The 17269-nt window shown below is 47.3% G+C and overlaps 10 protein-coding genes across 10 annotated transcripts; 7 read left to right on the top strand and 3 right to left on the bottom strand.

Moving 5' to 3' along the window:
• Positions 1-1646: 1646 nt before the first annotated feature.
• SPPG_07715 (actin-A3b, cytoplasmic) lies at positions 1647-3348 on the top strand. The gene is made up of 3 exons (XM_016755872.1): positions 1647-1827; positions 1937-2326; positions 2422-3348. Exons 1-3 carry the CDS (start codon positions 1807-1809, stop codon positions 3136-3138), a joined length of 1128 nt encoding a protein of 375 aa, XP_016604925.1. The 5' UTR covers positions 1647-1806; the 3' UTR covers positions 3139-3348.
• A 100-nt stretch (positions 3349-3448) lies between these two features.
• SPPG_07714 (uncharacterized protein) lies at positions 3449-5302 on the top strand. The gene is made up of 8 exons (XM_016755871.1): positions 3449-3650; positions 3709-3957; positions 4026-4195; positions 4254-4336; positions 4396-4466; positions 4524-4612; positions 4681-4826; positions 4886-5302. Exons 1-8 carry the CDS (start codon positions 3494-3496, stop codon positions 5238-5240), a joined length of 1320 nt encoding a protein of 439 aa, XP_016604924.1. The 5' UTR covers positions 3449-3493; the 3' UTR covers positions 5241-5302.
• A 50-nt stretch (positions 5303-5352) lies between these two features.
• SPPG_07713 (uncharacterized protein) lies at positions 5353-6621 on the top strand. The gene is made up of 6 exons (XM_016755870.1): positions 5353-5535; positions 5646-5690; positions 5776-6041; positions 6109-6174; positions 6233-6308; positions 6372-6621. Exons 1-6 carry the CDS (start codon positions 5392-5394, stop codon positions 6390-6392), a joined length of 618 nt encoding a protein of 205 aa, XP_016604923.1. The 5' UTR covers positions 5353-5391; the 3' UTR covers positions 6393-6621.
• On the bottom strand, positions 6590-7688 carry SPPG_07712 (uncharacterized protein). The gene has a single exon (XM_016755869.1). The coding sequence runs from the start codon at positions 7612-7614 to the stop codon at positions 6838-6840; it is 777 nt and encodes a 258-aa protein (XP_016604922.1). The 5' UTR covers positions 7615-7688; the 3' UTR covers positions 6590-6837.
• Positions 7689-8064: 376 nt separating this feature from the next.
• SPPG_07711 (uncharacterized protein) lies at positions 8065-9068 on the top strand. The gene is made up of 3 exons (XM_016755868.1): positions 8065-8244; positions 8310-8388; positions 8456-9068. Exons 1-3 carry the CDS (start codon positions 8174-8176, stop codon positions 8942-8944), a joined length of 639 nt encoding a protein of 212 aa, XP_016604921.1. The 5' UTR covers positions 8065-8173; the 3' UTR covers positions 8945-9068.
• Positions 9069-9118: 50 nt separating this feature from the next.
• SPPG_07710 (dUTP diphosphatase) lies at positions 9119-10189 on the bottom strand. Its single transcript, XM_016755867.1, has 4 exons — positions 9794-10189; positions 9509-9720; positions 9373-9443; positions 9119-9297 (listed from the first exon to the last, which is right to left on the bottom strand). Exons 1-4 carry the CDS (start codon positions 9925-9927, stop codon positions 9238-9240), a joined length of 477 nt encoding a protein of 158 aa, XP_016604920.1. The 5' UTR covers positions 9928-10189; the 3' UTR covers positions 9119-9237.
• A 101-nt stretch (positions 10190-10290) lies between these two features.
• SPPG_07709 (uncharacterized protein) lies at positions 10291-12051 on the top strand. The gene is made up of 3 exons (XM_016755866.1): positions 10291-10639; positions 10698-11620; positions 11691-12051. The coding sequence occupies exons 1-3, from the start codon at positions 10467-10469 to the stop codon at positions 11828-11830; spliced, it is 1236 nt and encodes a 411-aa protein (XP_016604919.1). The 5' UTR covers positions 10291-10466; the 3' UTR covers positions 11831-12051.
• A 227-nt stretch (positions 12052-12278) lies between these two features.
• Positions 12279-14667, top strand: SPPG_07708 (uncharacterized protein). The gene is made up of 4 exons (XM_016755865.1): positions 12279-12456; positions 12522-13134; positions 13198-13880; positions 13952-14667. Exons 2-4 carry the CDS (start codon positions 12919-12921, stop codon positions 14472-14474), a joined length of 1422 nt encoding a protein of 473 aa, XP_016604918.1. The 5' UTR covers positions 12279-12456; positions 12522-12918; the 3' UTR covers positions 14475-14667.
• Positions 14668-14671: 4 nt separating this feature from the next.
• SPPG_09490 (uncharacterized protein) lies at positions 14672-15523 on the top strand. The gene is made up of 4 exons (XM_016757657.1): positions 14672-14776; positions 14839-15043; positions 15108-15133; positions 15194-15523. The coding sequence occupies exons 1-4, from the start codon at positions 14726-14728 to the stop codon at positions 15299-15301; spliced, it is 390 nt and encodes a 129-aa protein (XP_016604917.1). The 5' UTR covers positions 14672-14725; the 3' UTR covers positions 15302-15523.
• SPPG_07707 (uncharacterized protein) lies at positions 15388-17116 on the bottom strand. Its single transcript, XM_016755864.1, has 4 exons — positions 16952-17116; positions 16830-16882; positions 16466-16768; positions 15388-16397 (listed from the first exon to the last, which is right to left on the bottom strand). Exons 1-4 carry the CDS (start codon positions 17056-17058, stop codon positions 15514-15516), a joined length of 1347 nt encoding a protein of 448 aa, XP_016604916.1. The 5' UTR covers positions 17059-17116; the 3' UTR covers positions 15388-15513.
• Between the last annotated feature and the right edge of the window lie 153 nt (positions 17117-17269).

The following is a 17269-nucleotide window of genomic DNA, read 5'->3' as shown; positions in this document are numbered from 1 at the left end:
CATGCATTCCCCTCCCATCTTCATCCGATACGCCTGAAAGCACATCATAGAAGTGACACCGAATAGACGACAAGCGGGAGCATTAAAGACTTGGACTATCCTTGTCCTTTATTTGGTGGCCGTCTTCTATCCATGGGCTTGCATTTCTGGCGTATTTGGACGTTTTTGGCGTACTTTGTTTGCTCTATGAGGTCATTTCTAATCCTTAGTTTTGAATTGACTTTTTTGAATGTGTCATTCAACGCCAAGGATCGGAAGAGACCCTCACTGAGCAATGACAAAAAGTGTCAAGTTTGGAGCGAGTTTTATATTAATACTTCCAGTGAAAAGGTGCATGACTCCATCGTCATCGTTGTCAACTTGCAATGGCCAAGAAGTTCGAGTTGACTTCCGCACTCGCCCATAAACCATTACGGGAGATCCCAATTTATGATAAACAATTGATAGTGCCCACTGTGGCGAACGTCTTGTCGACGTCCCCTCGCCTTCTGCTGCAGAACCAGTGGGGGTCATGACATCCTCAACCAAAGAGATGAAAACTGAAGACATTCGAAACAGAATTCACCTACTTTGTGCTGATTCGAAACAGTCAACTGAATCCTAAAACCAGTAAGTAGGCAGTAGTCAAACGGTAACATTCTCGCCAAATTGAAAGAATATTTGCGCTATCCTGCTGGGTACACCACCTTGATTGCAACGTCGAGCAGTTAATCGTCCATACACCTGTAGTTCCAATTGAACTTGAGAGACCGCGGTGGTGCACTGTGAAAAAGAATGCGAAAGAGGATGACGCATAACTACTGTCCTTTGACTGGGGTTAGCTGTGCCATTGCAAATTGCGGTGAGGGTTAGGCGGTGAACGCAAGGAAGGCAGCCAAGAGTATTTTGTCTGCAAGCTTAGGAGCAACACTGCGGGTCTGACAGGGCTTTGGATGGTTTTGGTCCCTTGAACGTTGAGATCCAAACACGTACAGATGACGCTGTCAGCATTGATCTTTTCCCACCCATCTTAGTCTGGGCAACGAACCTTGGTTTTGCTCAACCCCCAACGTTGAATGTCATGTCAGCTAGACCCTCATACAGAAACTGATAACCAAAGCATTCGACACGTGATGCTAACCTTGTTCTTTTGGCTTTCTTTTTAATTTCGTGCGCCTTTTGGCATTGAAGACGTATGGAATGTTTGCATTTCTTGCCGCTGGGCAAACGAAACGGAGAAAAGGATCGTTAAAACTATCGACTTCCACGGGCCCAGCCCAACCTAAAAGAGTGAAAGTGATTGTTGAAAGGGAAGCGGAACGCACTGTATAGCGCAGACCCTTCCCATTGGATGTGCATTAAGCTGCGCGTTCGATCTAAGGTTAATTTAAGCATAGCGAGTTCTATAATGATCCAAAGCTTCTAGAAGTTCCGCTCTTGCAAGCGTTTTTCCCGCGGGGGCCCAAGGAAAAAAGGAGGCGTCCCCAGCAAAAGAAGCAAGATCGTTGAAAGAAACAAAGGTAAAGAAGGAAACGTCCAGAAGCCTAAACGCGAACAATCGCGACCAGAACGCGTTGAATGCGCCTCATGTGGCGAGTAAACAATGAGTCCATATATAGAAATTGACTATTTCCATAGGGGAAATCCAAGCAAAATTCAAGTGGCTTCAACCCTTTCAGGCACAGCGTGGGCCCCATTGCAAAAGGCAAAGGGGATTGTTATAAAAAGGGTGTATCGTCTTCCCCCCCAAACTTGCTTCCCATCGCTTAACACATACCCTACGTTTTCTACTTTTCCACCTAATATCAGTAAACACACACATTCGCCATGTCTGACGACGTTGCTGCTGTAAGTTGACACGCTTTTGTGAGCTTTTTGGCGTTCAATAACGCGCGATCCGCTCGCGATCCACTCATCTGCGAGATTCGTATTCACGTTTTTTCTTTTTTTATTGCAGCTCGTGATTGACAACGGTTCCGGTATGTGCAAAGCCGGCTTTGCCGGTGACGATGCACCCCGTGCCGTGTTCCCCTCCATTGTTGGACGGCCCCGTCACCAAGGTGTGATGGTTGGAATGGGACAAAAGGACTCTTACGTTGGTGACGAGGCCCAATCCAAGCGAGGTATCTTGACCCTCAAGTACCCCATTGAGCACGGTATTGTCACCAACTGGGATGACATGGAGAAGATTTGGCACCACACCTTTTACAACGAACTCCGTGTTGCCCCTGAGGAACACCCCGTCCTCTTGACTGAGGCTCCCCTCAACCCCAAGGCCAACAGGGAGAAGATGACTCAAATCATGTTTGAGACCTTCAACACACCCGCCTTCTACGTTGCCATCCAGGTGAGTCACTGACGCGTTTACGGCGGACAATTATTTTTGGACAAGGACGCGACAATCTTTGGACTTTGCATAACATTCCGTTTCTTTGCTTTTAGGCCGTCTTGTCCTTGTACGCTTCCGGTCGTACCACTGGTATCGTGCTCGACTCTGGAGATGGTGTGTCCCACACCGTCCCCATCTACGAAGGTTACGCCCTTCCCCATGCCATCCTTCGTCTCGACCTTGCCGGTCGTGACCTTACCGACTACCTCATGAAGATTCTCACTGAGCGTGGTTACTCTTTCACTACCACTGCCGAACGTGAAATCGTGCGTGATATCAAGGAGAAGCTCTGCTACGTTGCCCTTGACTTTGAGCAGGAGATGCAGACTGCTGCCCAATCATCTGCCTTGGAAAAGTCCTACGAGCTTCCTGACGGTCAAGTCATCACAATTGGTAACGAACGTTTCCGTGCTCCCGAGGCTCTCTTCCAACCCTCCTTCTTGGGTCTTGAGGCTGCTGGTATTCACGAGACAACTTACAACTCCATCATGAAGTGTGATGTTGATATTCGTAAGGACTTGTACGGTAACATTGTGCTCTCTGGTGGTACCACCATGTACCCCGGTATTGCCGACCGTATGCAGCGTGAGATCACCGCCCTTGCACCATCTTCGATGAAGATCAAGATTGTTGCACCTCCGGAACGTAAATACTCTGTGTGGATCGGTGGTTCCATCTTGGCCTCCCTCTCGACCTTCCAACAAATGTGGATCTCGAAGCAGGAGTACGATGAATCTGGCCCATCCATCGTTCACCGCAAGTGTTTCTAAGAGTATTCACTGCAAAAGAACAGTGGAAATACAACAAAAAGTAAAACCGTTGAAAATCAATAAAAAGGGTGGATATCTCATGGGCGTTAAATGTCGGGGAGTGTCCTGGCTTATTGCTGCTTGAGTAAAAAATGTTGTCGGGGTAGATGGTAGTAATTGTATGCTTAAACGATACCAATTATATTTTTCATATTTCTTTAATTCGGAATATTTTTTTATTCGACGTATGGCAAAACACCGTTAGTCTTGATGCGCAGCCACACTAGAGCCACGCTTTGACTCACTCAACTTTACACGTCACATTTTGACCACAGTTCCATTTCCGAAGATTGGTCGACCAACGCTGGAAGAAACGATGCAATCGTTGAGAGTCGTTCATCGACATTCACCCATGAGGCTATTGGGTCCTCTCAGCTTGAAAGCTGCGTTTGGAACACCCATCCCACGCGCTTCACTATCACAACCAAAGTGGTCGGCCTCATGTCGGAGTTATAGCGCTCGTCTCAGTTCAGGTAAGTAATGAATATCAAGCAATCAGCAGGCAGCGTACATTCTCAACTGCATCTGCAGACCGCTTTGCTCGTCGCACCATTCCTCGCCCTCCAATACGTCGACCCACACATGAACCCGCGTCTGCAGTTGAGCCAGATCTGTCCCTGGGCGCTTTGCAAACCACGGTAGAAAATACCGTCCCGGTTCGTTTACCAGAGCGGGATCCAGAGGGTGCGGTCCTCACGAAAGCGTCGGGTGCATATTCGGTGTTGGCTCATCCTGCTTTGATGGTGACGAGGCAACTTGAGATGATGAATGTCCTTATTGGTACGTTTGCCGCGCTGTTATTGTCTGTATCAAGGAGGATCAAATTATGACTAGTGTCTGGGTGATAGGGTATGAACAAGCAAACAAGTACGCCATCAAGAACGCCAATGGCCAAGATGTTGGATTTATTGCAGAGGAGGAGACCTCATTTTCTGGTGTTTTGGCTCGACAGTTTCTGCGTACCAGACGGCCTTTCAAGGCAGTGGTCCTGGATCAAAGTGGGAATGTAGTGTTGAAAGTATGTGTTCACTGCTCATGTAACTGCATGTCAGTAGCTGACATCCAATCCCATTTAGGTATCTCGTCCGTTGAAGTGGTTCCTTAACAGTACGATATTGATACATGACGCGGATGACAACCTCATTGGTGAAGTCACACAGTATGTATAACCACTGTAGGTTGCTTACATGGGAGACTAACAATTGCAACACCTCTCAGAGTATGGCATCTCTGGCGCCGAAAGTATGACTTGTTCTGGAAACGCCGCCAATTTGCCCAGATAGATGCAGGTACCAATCTATCCGCGAAACTCGTATAGCTTGCATTTTTAAAGCGTTCATTATCAGGTTTTTGGGCATGGGACTTTCATATACTCGACGAGAGCGGGATACGGATCGGTGAAGTGAATCGCAATTTTGTGGGCTTTGCTCGTGAGGTATAATAAAGCAACTGGCTGTTAACGAAGCGTCAGGGAAACCTTTCTGATGACCACGTCAATGGCAGATCTTTACAGATACTGGTACATACGCGATTCATATGGACGATGTTGAAAGAGTTGATCGCCCGTTGTCTCTGGATGAGCGCGCTGTGATGCTAGCTTGCGCCGTCAACATTGATATTGATTATTTTAGCAGACACTCTTCACATGGGTACGTTTTTAGCATTGCATCCCACAGTGTACATGTATTTAACCTCAATGTTGTCTTAGTGGTGGCTTCATGCCAATACCCTTCTTCGGAGGTATGGGTGAAGCGGAGAATACCGGCTCCGGTGTGCCAGCTCCAACCGCTGGAGGGGACGTTACCCCTTCAGCGGGCGCCGGCGGAACAGGTACCGGAGTCTTTGTTCCGTTTGGTATGATGGGCGGTATGGGAGGAAACGAGGGAGCTGCCGGACAGGCACCCCAAGGCGGTGCGTCAGGCCAGACGTCCCCCGCTCCACCTCCACCTCCAACAGATTCTCAGACAAACCAATGGGGGGAGAGCCCTTTCATCTCGGATGAAGAGGCGGGAGTGGGCAGTGGAGCAGGTGGATTCTTCGATGGGTTTTTTGATGATGACTGAATTTTGGCATAGAGTAATATATTATTTCCGTTGCGTGCTGATTCATCGCCATTAGCAGAGCACTTGCTGGCCAATGGGTTCGAGTCCTGGTTGCAGCAATTTTGCAACAGTCTATAATTTCACTTTTGCGGGCTATCGAATCCTTGTTACCATGACAATACATCTCGTCCACTTCATGTCATTGACACAGAAATCACCCAGGCGCACACGATTGCCCAAGGACTACAAGATGGGAGCCAAGTCCTCAAAGAAGGAGCCTATTGTAATATACAATGAGCCTGATGTGGCAATCCAGGTATGTTCATCTCCTTGTCCGCTGGTCAACCATGGTCCGCGGAGGGCAAAGTGTAGAGAAACAAGGCTAAACAATCGACTGTTGCGCGCTTTGTTTCTTTGTTCACATAGTTCTCTCCCAATCTCCTCCGAAAGTTGGAAGGCCAACCACCAGACGTAAGTCGGCATTGTGCATAAACAATAATCTACAAGATTGGGTTGATTGCGTTATTGAATGTGCTAATAAGTGTTCCTGCACAAGCCCGTTCTTGCCCGCTTCTCCGGCCTTCCCACTCCCCCACCTCCGCCGCACATGCCCCTCGGAGCACAATCCGTTCCACCCAACCGAAAGTCCGCACCCGAGCAGTCCCAACAACCGGCAGTCGAGTCAGCAGATATTGACAAAATTGTAAAGCAGCGTGTAGAAAGGGAGATTGAGCTTCATCAACAGAAGCGGTTGGTGCATGAGCAAAGATCTGCAGACCAGGTTCGGAGGGAAGTGGAGGATTTGCTAAAGAGGCAGAAGATGTAGGTTTTCAAATGGCTTATGATGAGATGTGAAGACCTGGAATTTTTTACTTTGTGACTTTGACAGTCCACCAAAGACAAAAGTTGATCCAGAATGTGTGGCAGCGCAAGACGCTGTCGTATCATGCTATAGGTACTTATTTTGACTTCTGCATTATCTGTTCCACATAGCCTAATCATGCCCTTTGTAGAAACAATCCATCACGGCCTCTAGACTGTTGGCGCGAAGTAGAGAACATGAAGGAAAAGGCCAAACAAGCACAAAGGGTCAGTATAATGTCTGTGCAATTTCCAAAAATGTCCTTGTTCTCATTTCATCTTCTGCTATAGAACTTTGTTGAATCACACTGAGTGGAAACGTGACAAACAGAATCTAGGTGGACTCTGGTGTGGCTTTGCTGTTGGGATGGATCATATGCTTGCGTACGCCAATATAATTGTAGATTACTCTATGCGAAGTTACTGCAAACTTGAGCACATTCCTCTTTACTTGTTACAGCCATTGAAAATGAAGCAATTGGCAAGTTGAGCAGCTGGCATTTCGGGTGGGAAGGCAGTCGCTCAGGATCCATCAAAGGCCGCACAAATCAAAGCCGTGTCTTATAAGGCTAGTGTACAATGCAGTTTACTTATTATACCATTCTTTCCTCAATAATAAATCAGTTTTTGTTACAATGAAAAATCTTACAAGAATTCACCAGAAAAATCGTCGAGAAAATTACTCCAGCAGCTCGGATGGCCACTGCAGGTGCAGCGCAATCACAATCCTCCGTTCAGTATATTGGCGGAATCAATTCTACTCTCCGTGCATGAAGATGTGTTTCCCCCTTTGCTGGAACTGCGTCATAGGCTTCCCACTCCCAATTACGCCAACCTTTGCCATTGGATCATCAGGAGTAGCAAAAATACTAGGCTTTTTTAATGGAGGTTTGGCTGCGACCACAGAAGCTTTGCGCTTCTTACTATCCCCTGTCGCAAACGACAGCCATGCCTTTTGCTTCTCGAGCTGCTCCTTATCCCGCTTTGATACGCTAGCACCGTCTTTGGACTTGAACTTCTTTTTCTTCTTGTTCACATCTGGGTTGGTTGCTGCTGTTGTTGCTGGTGTTACCGGTGGTGCAATTGGACGCTTTTTGGCGGCGGATTGGGATGTGGTAGCGGTAGACACAGGTCGTATATCGGATGACATGACTGTTTCTTGGTTTCCATATCCCTTGAATGTGACCATGTACTTTGAAGAGCCATCCGCCGTTGTGGATTCCTCAAGAACAGCATCTATGACTGCCTCGTAATACTTGCCGTCACCGGAAAACTTTGCCATAACCGTAGCACCCACCGTGCATATTTTTTTCGCAGCTTCCTCCCCATATCCCCCGACGGGTCGCTTTCGCTTATTGTCGCTTGTAGTTATCGTAGCAGTTTGTTGCTGTTGTTTGACGGCTTCGCTGTAGAGATTGATGAGTTCGGTAATGTTTTCGCGCAGCTTGTGCAGTTCGGGATTGTCTGGATCTTTGGCTATAGCTTCGTCTACCTGATCGAGTTGAAATTGGTATTGTGCGAGTTCTTCAGCCATGGTTTGCTACTGTTGTGCGTCTGGGGGCTGAAATGGAGGAGGACACAGCAGATGCAGGAATGTAAAGGAGGTTGTGCACTGGAACTTGATTTTTGCTTGGGGGACATTTCATTTCAATATCACGTGATCATATCTCACAAACCGCTGTTTTCACATTCATGAAATGGATTTTAAGATTAGTCTATGGTGGTCTTTTTGACAATCATGAATATTATTTATTATCAGTAGTCGTTATAAGCAAGTGTTGCCAAGTGTAAGAGTATTATTTACCAACAGGACCATGACCCTCAGCGTGAGCTCAAGAGAGGGAGCGACTGCATTTGCTCCATAAAATCCAACTTTATAGTATGCACATCGGAGAATTTAAATGCTTCTGACCAGGGGAGCTTACGGTAACCCTGCATTTCGTGCACTGCGTTATTCACCGATAGCTATTTTGGTATCATTCCGACCTCAAGTCATTGATACCCCCAAAACACGGTCGACCAAGCTGGAACGCTTCACTTCTTTCACTTTGATATTAGAACTTGATCTACTGTCCAATCCAAATCACATAATCATGGCGGAAGCAGCTGTTCAACGAGGACAACCTCCTCGAGTACGGAATCAGGTTCATGATGATGCGATATGGTATTTCATTTGTGCATTAGAAGACGCAGTCGTTTTCATCATCAACAATATACTGAAATTATCAGGCGGCAAACGACAAACTATGAACTGTCGACCGCAAAGAACTGGAACGAAAATTGGGGATTTATGCGAGAGCTCTACAAGGTTGCAACATTCCGCGTTACGAAATATGAATGAGGTTAATCATACCCAGCTTTTTGTCCTTTTCTAGTATCAGGAAGCCAACAGTAAATCAAATGTGAAACTACCTCCTCTGTCCAGCACCACTCCCCGCCCCTTTATCTCTGGCCTACCTTCCAAACTCCCGCAAGGCCTAACAACAGATCCTAAATCGTACACGGCAGATCTCCTCTGCATCCATGACGTGCCCCGTATCATCCGAACTCGCTACCCACGCCAAAAATATACATACCCTGCCACAACCCAACATGAAATTGGATGGGACTGGGAACGAGATGAGGCGGAGGAAGCAGGGCTGGGAATCGAAAAGGGTCTCAAGGCGGATCAATCGAAAACAGGAGACCCGAATAAAATGGTCCCATGCGAAAAGTCTGGGTTGGAGTACATTCAGAGGCGCTTGGTAGCAGATGCGAATCCTACACCAATTAAATTTAGAACACTGGAGAAGTTTGGACGTTTTGCTAGAGGCAAAGAAGATGTATTGAAGTGGTGGGGAGGGTCAAGGGAATCTTTGCCTTGATCGACGGTTCAAAGCTCAATTGGTGGCATTGGAGAGAGTGATTCTGTGCAATGGTTCGTAAAAAGTCAATGACTTTGATTTTTGGTACATATGCAACGCCGAATAAACCAAATGAATTCCAAACAGTACAACCTGCGTAAATCGAAACATTTTGCAGCACAGCATAAAGCAAGGCAATTGAATCCTCAGTATTACAAGTATGGACCATGGTTATAAGAAAAATATGTATTTCCATTTATTGGAACAATGAACGTCCGCCAGGCGATAGAGCGTTTATCAAGATGGGTATATGCTTAATTCGAGACCCCAGTTGATCCAAAGCCCCCAGCTCCACGGACGGTCTCTTCCAGCGTCTTTGAGTTACAGACAAATAGCCGATCAGGACAACGTACGGAGGGATACGGTAGAAATGCTCTCCAAGATCTCACCTTAACTTCGACAACCTCAGGCGTGACAATTCGTTCCAATACCAATTGAGCGATGCGATCACCCTCCTCAACTAACAGATGCCCAACCATGTGAGCGTTCGTAAACCATTACATAAATCAATTACTAGTTACTCACTCTTGAACTCATTTTCACCAAAGTTGAACAAAACAACACCGACAGGACCTCGGTAGTCGGCATCCACAACACCAGCACCAACATCAATAAAATGTTTTACAGCCAACCCGCTTCTAGGGGCAACGCGGCCGTATGTGTTTGGAGGTACAGCAATTGATAGGTCAGTAGGCACGATTGCTCGTGAATGGGGTGGAATGCTCATAGCCTTGGCACTAATAATCGCCATTATGAGCTCAGGAATATGCATGGGATAGGCTGAGAGACAAAATAAAGGCCAGAATGTACCTGCAGAGGTCGTAACCAGCAGCGAAAGCGCTTCCCCGTCTTGGGAGCCTCGCCTTTTCGCTCAACCGCTTTACAAGTAGAGGAGCGGCGGCTGTAGACTGAACAGCAGCGACAATAGGTTCGGCGGCGGTCATTCTCACAAAATGCAGATGGATGTAAAGGAGTTACAAATTGTCTGTGCAAGGACCAAGTGGACGAATCAAGCGGGGTTTTGTCCGAAAGAAACCACATTTTAATGCTTTCTAGCCGGCGTGAACCATATCCAATATCCAGCAGCTCAGTCATTAATGGCTTCTCCCAAATCCCAGACTCATCCGAGGCCGACCATCGTCGTCGGCAGTATCCTACATCCCATAAAGAAATGGGTAAAATCCATTGCCCACAACGGGGGCCGTGGCCGTCTGGTCAAAGGGTGTTACATTCGAGAGGCCCGCAAGCAAAAACTGAGGAATCAGGTGACAGAAACCTGCTGACGTGTCGTGTTTACAAAGCAACACGCGCAGAAGGGCAACTCGTGGCCAAGTTGGACGGGTCCAGCTGTTGCGCTGCGTTTTCGTTGAGACCTTTTGGTTAAAAGGTTCAGTGAAAGTAACTGAACGGCGTCTAAAAGGCGTTTATATTTTAGCTAGCCCTTGTGCACTTGAAGCGCACCGCCAAAAGGACAGCAACAGGAATGTTCAACTGTTCTGTAGAATACAGGGACTCTAAAAAGGACATCACTTTCCCACACACGCCAAGTTTTAACGAACTACGGGAATGTGTGTGCAAGGCCCACTCTATTGCAGACAGAAACTCTATTGAGCTGAGGTTGGCAGTGGACGATGAAACTGTGCTGCAAAGCGATGAGTAAGTTATGGGCCCTCATAACATTCTATTATATTTGACTGACACCAGAAAAATGAAGGGACGTAAACCGCTTACTGAACGGAGACATAACAGAGGTTTCTTTAGTTGTCATGGATCAGGAAGGCGACGAGTCGGGGGATGAATTTGTGGTTGTCAGCAAAGATGTGGTTGAGGATGCCTGTATAGTAACCGCAACGGATGCAGTTGGTTCAGAGCACGACCCTACCGCGCCAGATAGCGGGGACAAGGCCGTTCTGAGCAACATTCTCCGTGCTCCGCTGTTGGTCGATGCTGATGAAGGCGAATGCGAGAAATGCGAGTTGGTGGCAGAGGAGATACCAGCAGAACCGCATATTGGGGAGCGTGGAGCGACGGAAGCGATAAGGGATGCACTATCCAGTAATGAAGACGAGCACGAGGGCACATCTGCAAAGCATAATCAATCTGACGAGGCTTCGGCCGGGATATCAGGAACCAGCGAGGTCAAGGAATCATCTAATTCTTTTGACAGCTTCCTCTGCGAGGTTCAGCCTTTGATCGACACTTTGCTAACCAAACTGGAATCTAACCCTCAACATCTTTCGCGCCTACAAATGCACATGAACTCGACACTGGCAAACCGAAACTGGGGAATTACTGTTCTTCCAAATGCATCGCCGCAAGTACGACCAGGATCGTCTGCATCCAATCGGACATCGACATCCGAAATGCAGACCCATCCAGTGGTAAAGTGGAATTCTGTAATCTGTGATGGCTGTGAAAGGCGTCACTTTACAGGACCTCGATACAAATGCTTAAGCTGTCCGGACTATGACCTCTGTGGCCGCTGTTTCGAAAACAGACGAGACGTGCACGATACTGCTCATGGCTTTGAAGAACTGAAAAATGTCAAGGATGTATGGGTTGGAGTATCATGTGATGGTTGCGGAAGACGTGGGTTTGCGGGAAAGAGGTACAAATGCTCAGAATGCCGACACTATGGTAATGCTTCAACTCTGCACAGATTTTGAGTGTTGTAATTAGTATTAACCACATTTATGTCGTTGTGCAGATCTCTGCGAAAATTGCTATAGTTCTCTCCGCACTTCTACCCTCCACGTCCCGTGGCACACGTTCACAGCTCTTGATCCCACCTCATACCCTAGATCTACGCGCCCGTTGACGACACGGTATGATGAGATATTCATCTAAGCTGTGTAGCTAGGGGAGGCCAAAAGCGGGCATATTGGGAGATTGCATTGCTGTAACCAGTTTAACGGTTGCATGGTTCCTCATATTTTGGTTTTAGCATCTGTACAGGGGATGTAGCTAGTTAGCATCTCATGTAGGAATTCTGTGTATATTGATTTCAGTGTATATCTGTTGTTTGGTGTCCATGCTCTGGATCAAAAAATATCACTTATTGCATGGTACTTTTCCTGTCCACTATAGTGTGGAGGTCATTGAAAATGGCACTAAGACCCATTATTATCCGGATTAATCCGGTTAGTCATATCGCATAATCAGCACCCCCTCTATCGCTCAAAACGGTGAGGCATGCTAATGTAATGTTTTTTTTTTAAACTGCGGTGAGGCGCATGCCAAAGGTCCATAAAAGGGGGGCCTTCTGTCTCTTCCCTCTTGTTTCTTTATCCCTCAACTCAAAGCATCTGTGCAACTCTTCTCATCGCGACTGTCGGTCGAATCATGAGAATACAGATGTGGTGGTGTCGAGGACCTCGACCGCCCGACAGCAACCGTGATCAGAACCAGCGGCAACCAATCGGATCCGATAACAAAACCTACTATTATACTGCCACATTAGTTGAGCTTGGTTGGTATGTATCGATGTCATTTCTTGCATTTCTTGTCATCGGGTCATCTTCTGACATGCAGTTTTTAGTCTCCAAGCCTTGTCACTGAAGATCCTCCAGCTTGCGAGTCTCCCCAATGTTGCGAAGACTCTGGCTTCAATGGCATCAAGAGTTCTGGATCAAGGCCTAGTAGGGACCGCGTGTGGTGGTGGGCAATTATCCGGTTAGAACAACCGCTACGTATTACGTGTATAATTGCCTAGTAGTAGTTAGTTAGCTTTTCCGAACCGGTTGTCGCCGGTTCATTCCCTGGTGTAGTAGCTAGTGCCAGTTTCTGTCACCTCTACACTACTAAATGTTCATGGTATTTTCATCTGATCACGGGTGTCACGCTTACATAAGCACGGGTGGCAGACGTCAACTGCGGTTCGTGCCTTCTTTCCAACTAGCAAAGAAGGTATAATCTTGTTCAAACCTTGGTGAACCATGCTACGATCCTTTTTGGGCAGCCTTTGGCGGCCCGTGAAGGGGCTCGGGCATCCTCTCCAAGGCCGACTCGCAAGGCCGTGGGAGGCGACCGAGGTGTCTGTTAGCCAAGGCTATTCTTCCAGCGGCATTCCCTCTCCTTCGTCGAGTCGGCTGTTGCAGGTTGCTCGTCGTACGGTTTTGCACCAGTTATTTCTTCGTGCTGGAGTGACCCAGGTTGGTAACTTACAGCGTTTGCAATACAGCTAAACCAAGGACTCAGTATCTTCTTTGTTACAGAAAGCCGCCCCTCAGTTACCTCTTCTTCCATACAGTCACCTTCTTGATGCGCTTCGGTCCGTATTCCCAGGGATTGCTCGAAAAATGGCAACTCAGAATATTACTTCAACTGCATGGGCATTGCCGAAGAACACATCAGCCTTCCGAGGCAGGTTCTATACTGGAAGGGGTCCAATTGGCCAAGCTCCACCTTTCGGCCGTATTTTCCCGGCGCAAAACACCATGTTTGGCGCTTACAGTACTCGAGGATTCACTCAAGGATCCAGACAGTTTGGCGGTCGGAGGAATTTCACCACTGGATTTGGCCAGCAAACTTTTCAAAGTCATGGGCCTTCTGTGTCGAACTCATTTGCTGGCTTCAAAGTGTTACCTGGTGCTGTGACAGAGGAGATGAAGGACAAGAATGGGATGGGTGATGATTTGAAAGCTAGGTTACGGGCACGTGTGACCAGGACTCCAAAAAGGAGACTGGTTCCAAAGGCGGTGAAGTCTATTCGCCCTGCCCGCTTGGGTGTCTTGTTGAAGCGCGCTGTGGACGTTGAACCCGCTGGTCTGGGTGCGGCTGTAGAGAACACTGGCACTGCCGTTGTAGTACGTACTGCAAAGAAAGTCGTAACAAAGCGGTCGCCCGTGCAGGTCAACCCTGCATCCAGCAAGGCCGTCTCGGTCTCCATGTCCATCTTGTAAGTCCTATTCGTCGAATGTGACATGGGGACATGAAATATAACCTAACCTCCCACCTATTTTCACACAGCCTCTATGGTCCCCCTGCCTGGGAAATGGACTCTATTTCGAGAGCTGGTTCACAGAACCTGACAGTAGCCCTCATTACCGAAATCCGTTCCCTCGCCCGATTACACAAAGATCATCTAACAGCCACAGCGATAATCCTGGAGAAGCTGCTGCAAAGTGGACTCAGAGATTTACATGTGCGAGAGGAGGAAGGCGGGACTTATGAGCTAATTGTCGCGTTTCCGACAGGCTTGTCTTTGACAGATGTAGTGGATTATCTGTTGGTTATGGGCATCGATCCCTGTAGCCCCCACTTCAAGCTAGAAGAGCATCAGCTTAAAAGCGATATGCCTCGTAGGCAAGAGCCCGCAATGAATGGCGTCAACTTTCCATGGCCCGCGGCTCACTCATGCACAAGCTCACTTGACTCCCACCATGTGTCCGACAACCTCCCGGCGGATGCGAGCGCATTTTTAAGCATGGTGGAAAGTTTGATAAGTGCAAGTGAACAGTTTGGGAGCGGGTCCAGGGGAACAGTAAAGTGAAATGAACTAGTTTAGAAGGATCATTATTGTTTCCCTGATAGTCCATGTAGTATAGGTGTTTTTTCGTTGGTGGTGGGAGTGTTCTACCTCATTTATGTTATATACGCGGTTTCTCTCCATGTTAACAGATGGTTGCAAGTGGCTAAAAATAGCTACCCTGCGGCTTGTTCAATATGACTGACTGTAATGACGATCTGCGCTGATCCACTCATCTGGCATATCCTTCATCAAGTTTCTCTTTCGCTGGAGACATGGCCTACTTCATGATCGCTGGACGAGCAAATGATCCCGAATATGCACGGGCAAGCCTCAATTTATTGCAATTAAAGCCTCATCCCAATCCACTAACCCACTCGATCCACAGGCTGAAATGCTTGCCCATCATCTCAATATCAACCTCCCTTCTTTCCATATCACTCTTCTCCCCCAACATCCTGACGATTGGCCAGACTATGCACGTCAGATATTCATCCAAAACGGGTGGGCAAACCGTATGGCCCACGATCGGACATTCAAGACTCCGGAAGGACTGGAACAGATGGTCTGGCGAGAAAGTGGCGAGTTGATAGGTACGCTTTTTTGCAAGCTATCATATATGTGACCACTATGTGTAACACCTGGATTTTGCCACAGGCGATACAAAAGATTTCTTGAAATTTGTAGGTTATTCACTCCCTAGCCTCAGATTATTTTGTGGTTAACTAAACCTTTTTGGACAGATCAAGCAAGCATATGATCAAGAATACAATCTTGATGATGGCACGCTAGCGGATATTGCAAAAGAGAATTACGAAGAGCTATTGGCGAGTAAGCAGGCTAGTAAGTAGAGATAGAAGTAGTAGTAGATGAGGTTAGCGAAGTGTTGTCACCTCTGGAATACTGTATAGCATTGCTGGAAACTGGTGCATGAAATGGGAATTTTCTCATAGTGACGATTAGATAGATACAAAACAGAAGCGACATCTAAGCAGATACCATCACATACAAAAAGGTACAGCACCATACGAATCGTTATAAAAAGGTTACTAAACATTGCTACCTACACTGTCTCCATATAACGAAGTCTCTCCCATGCAGTGACAGCCCCACACCATTCTTTCCATTCCGCCACTCGCGTTCCTCCAAAATGTTCAATAAATTCATCGCCAAGCACTTTTCTCGCCACACTCCCTTCCTCCAACATCTTGCTGGTTGCCTCCTTCAAGTCCCCTGGTAATCTCTGGACTGGGACATCGTTCAAATCAAGTTCATTTTCAATGCCCCAAACTCCTGCAGCCAAACATCCAGCAATTGCCAGATAAGGGTTCACGTCTGCTCCAGGGACACGGAACTCAATCCGTGAAGGCGGAATGAGTCGTATGGCCGAGGTGCGGTTTTGAAGACCGTACGACGTAGTAGTAGGTGCCCAGTAATTTTCCACGAGTCGCTTGTAAGAGTTGACAGTTGGTGCGAAGAGAGGTAAAAGCGAAGGAAGAGCGGTCAATATCCCTGCGATAAACTGTCTGCAGACCTTATTGATGGAATCTTCGGTTTCCTTCATTTCGAACACGGATTTTTTTGTAGAGATGGATTTGAGACTGAAGTGGATGTGTCCTGAGCATCCAGGTAGATTGCTGTGTGGTTTTGCCATGAAACTTGGCATGATTCCATACTGCATTCCGATCTGTTTGGCAGCTGTTTTGAACAAATGGGCTCGGTCTGCCATCTCAAGAGCATCAGTGTACGCCAGAGCAGCTTCGTACACTCCTGGCCCAGTCTCCGTATGAAACCCTTCGATGGGGATGCGGTAGGAAAGGCAGGACGTATATATGCTGTTGAAATACGATTGGTTTAAAGTTGGTCGTAGGAGAGAGTACCCGAACATGCCAGGTGTGAGTGGCTTCAAATCTTGACCTTGCTTTGACGCCAAGGTCTCGGGTGTTTCTGGTACAGATCAGAAAGCTGATGATCAAATGCAAATCTGCAATGATCATGGACGACGGTCAACATACCTTGAAAGCTGAAGAACTCATATTCCATTCCACAAAATGGCATATACCCAGCCTTCTCACAATGTTTGATCACTCTTTTCAACAGGGCACGAGGACAAAATGGGTACGGCTCATTAGTGTCGGGAGTATAAAAGTCCAAGAGAAAGTGCGGAACATTATCGTCCCATGGTACCCGGCGGAGAGTGGATAGGTCAGGACGGGCGAGGATGTCTGGATACGCTGTTTCCCGGGCTTTATTGGGAAAAACGTTTGGATCATACGTTTTGTCATGCATATCCCAGCCAAATGTTACGTTGCAAAAGCCTTGTCGATACCAACTGGTTAGTGCTAAAGCCTCATCAGGGCAAGCCCATTCAGCAGCTACCAAATCCCTCTTCGGCAGCTTTCAAGAACTTTTCAGTTGACATTATTTTGCCTCTATTTAAAAACAGAGTTAATATCTGAATTTTCCAGGGTCGTTTGGCATTCCTCATTGCTTCTCCCTACCGTGCTATACCATCGATATCGCAACCAGAGACTTTAACGCGGGTGTCATTTTTGAGCTGAGATGCAAGGTCCGAAGGCTTGACGGCCATATTTGATGAATCTGACATTTCTTACTGACGACGGCGGGTATGCGATGGTTGGACAACTCTTCCAACGTTGCGGACGGGCGTCCCCACCCACAACGGACGCGACGCGTGCATAATCGGCCGACAAAAACCGTTGCTGGCTCAATTCTAAAATGTCTCCAGCGAGATTCGAAAGGTGTCTATTTACCCGAAATGGCAACTGAGCAATTCAGAGTCTGTTGATGATCGCTTT

Source organism: Spizellomyces punctatus (genome assembly GCF_000182565.1).
Source record: "Spizellomyces punctatus DAOM BR117 chromosome Unknown supercont1.17, whole genome shotgun sequence".
Lineage (NCBI taxonomy): Eukaryota > Fungi > Chytridiomycota > Chytridiomycetes > Spizellomycetales > Spizellomycetaceae > Spizellomyces > Spizellomyces punctatus.
This window is presented reverse-complemented; position numbering and strand designations above follow the sequence as displayed.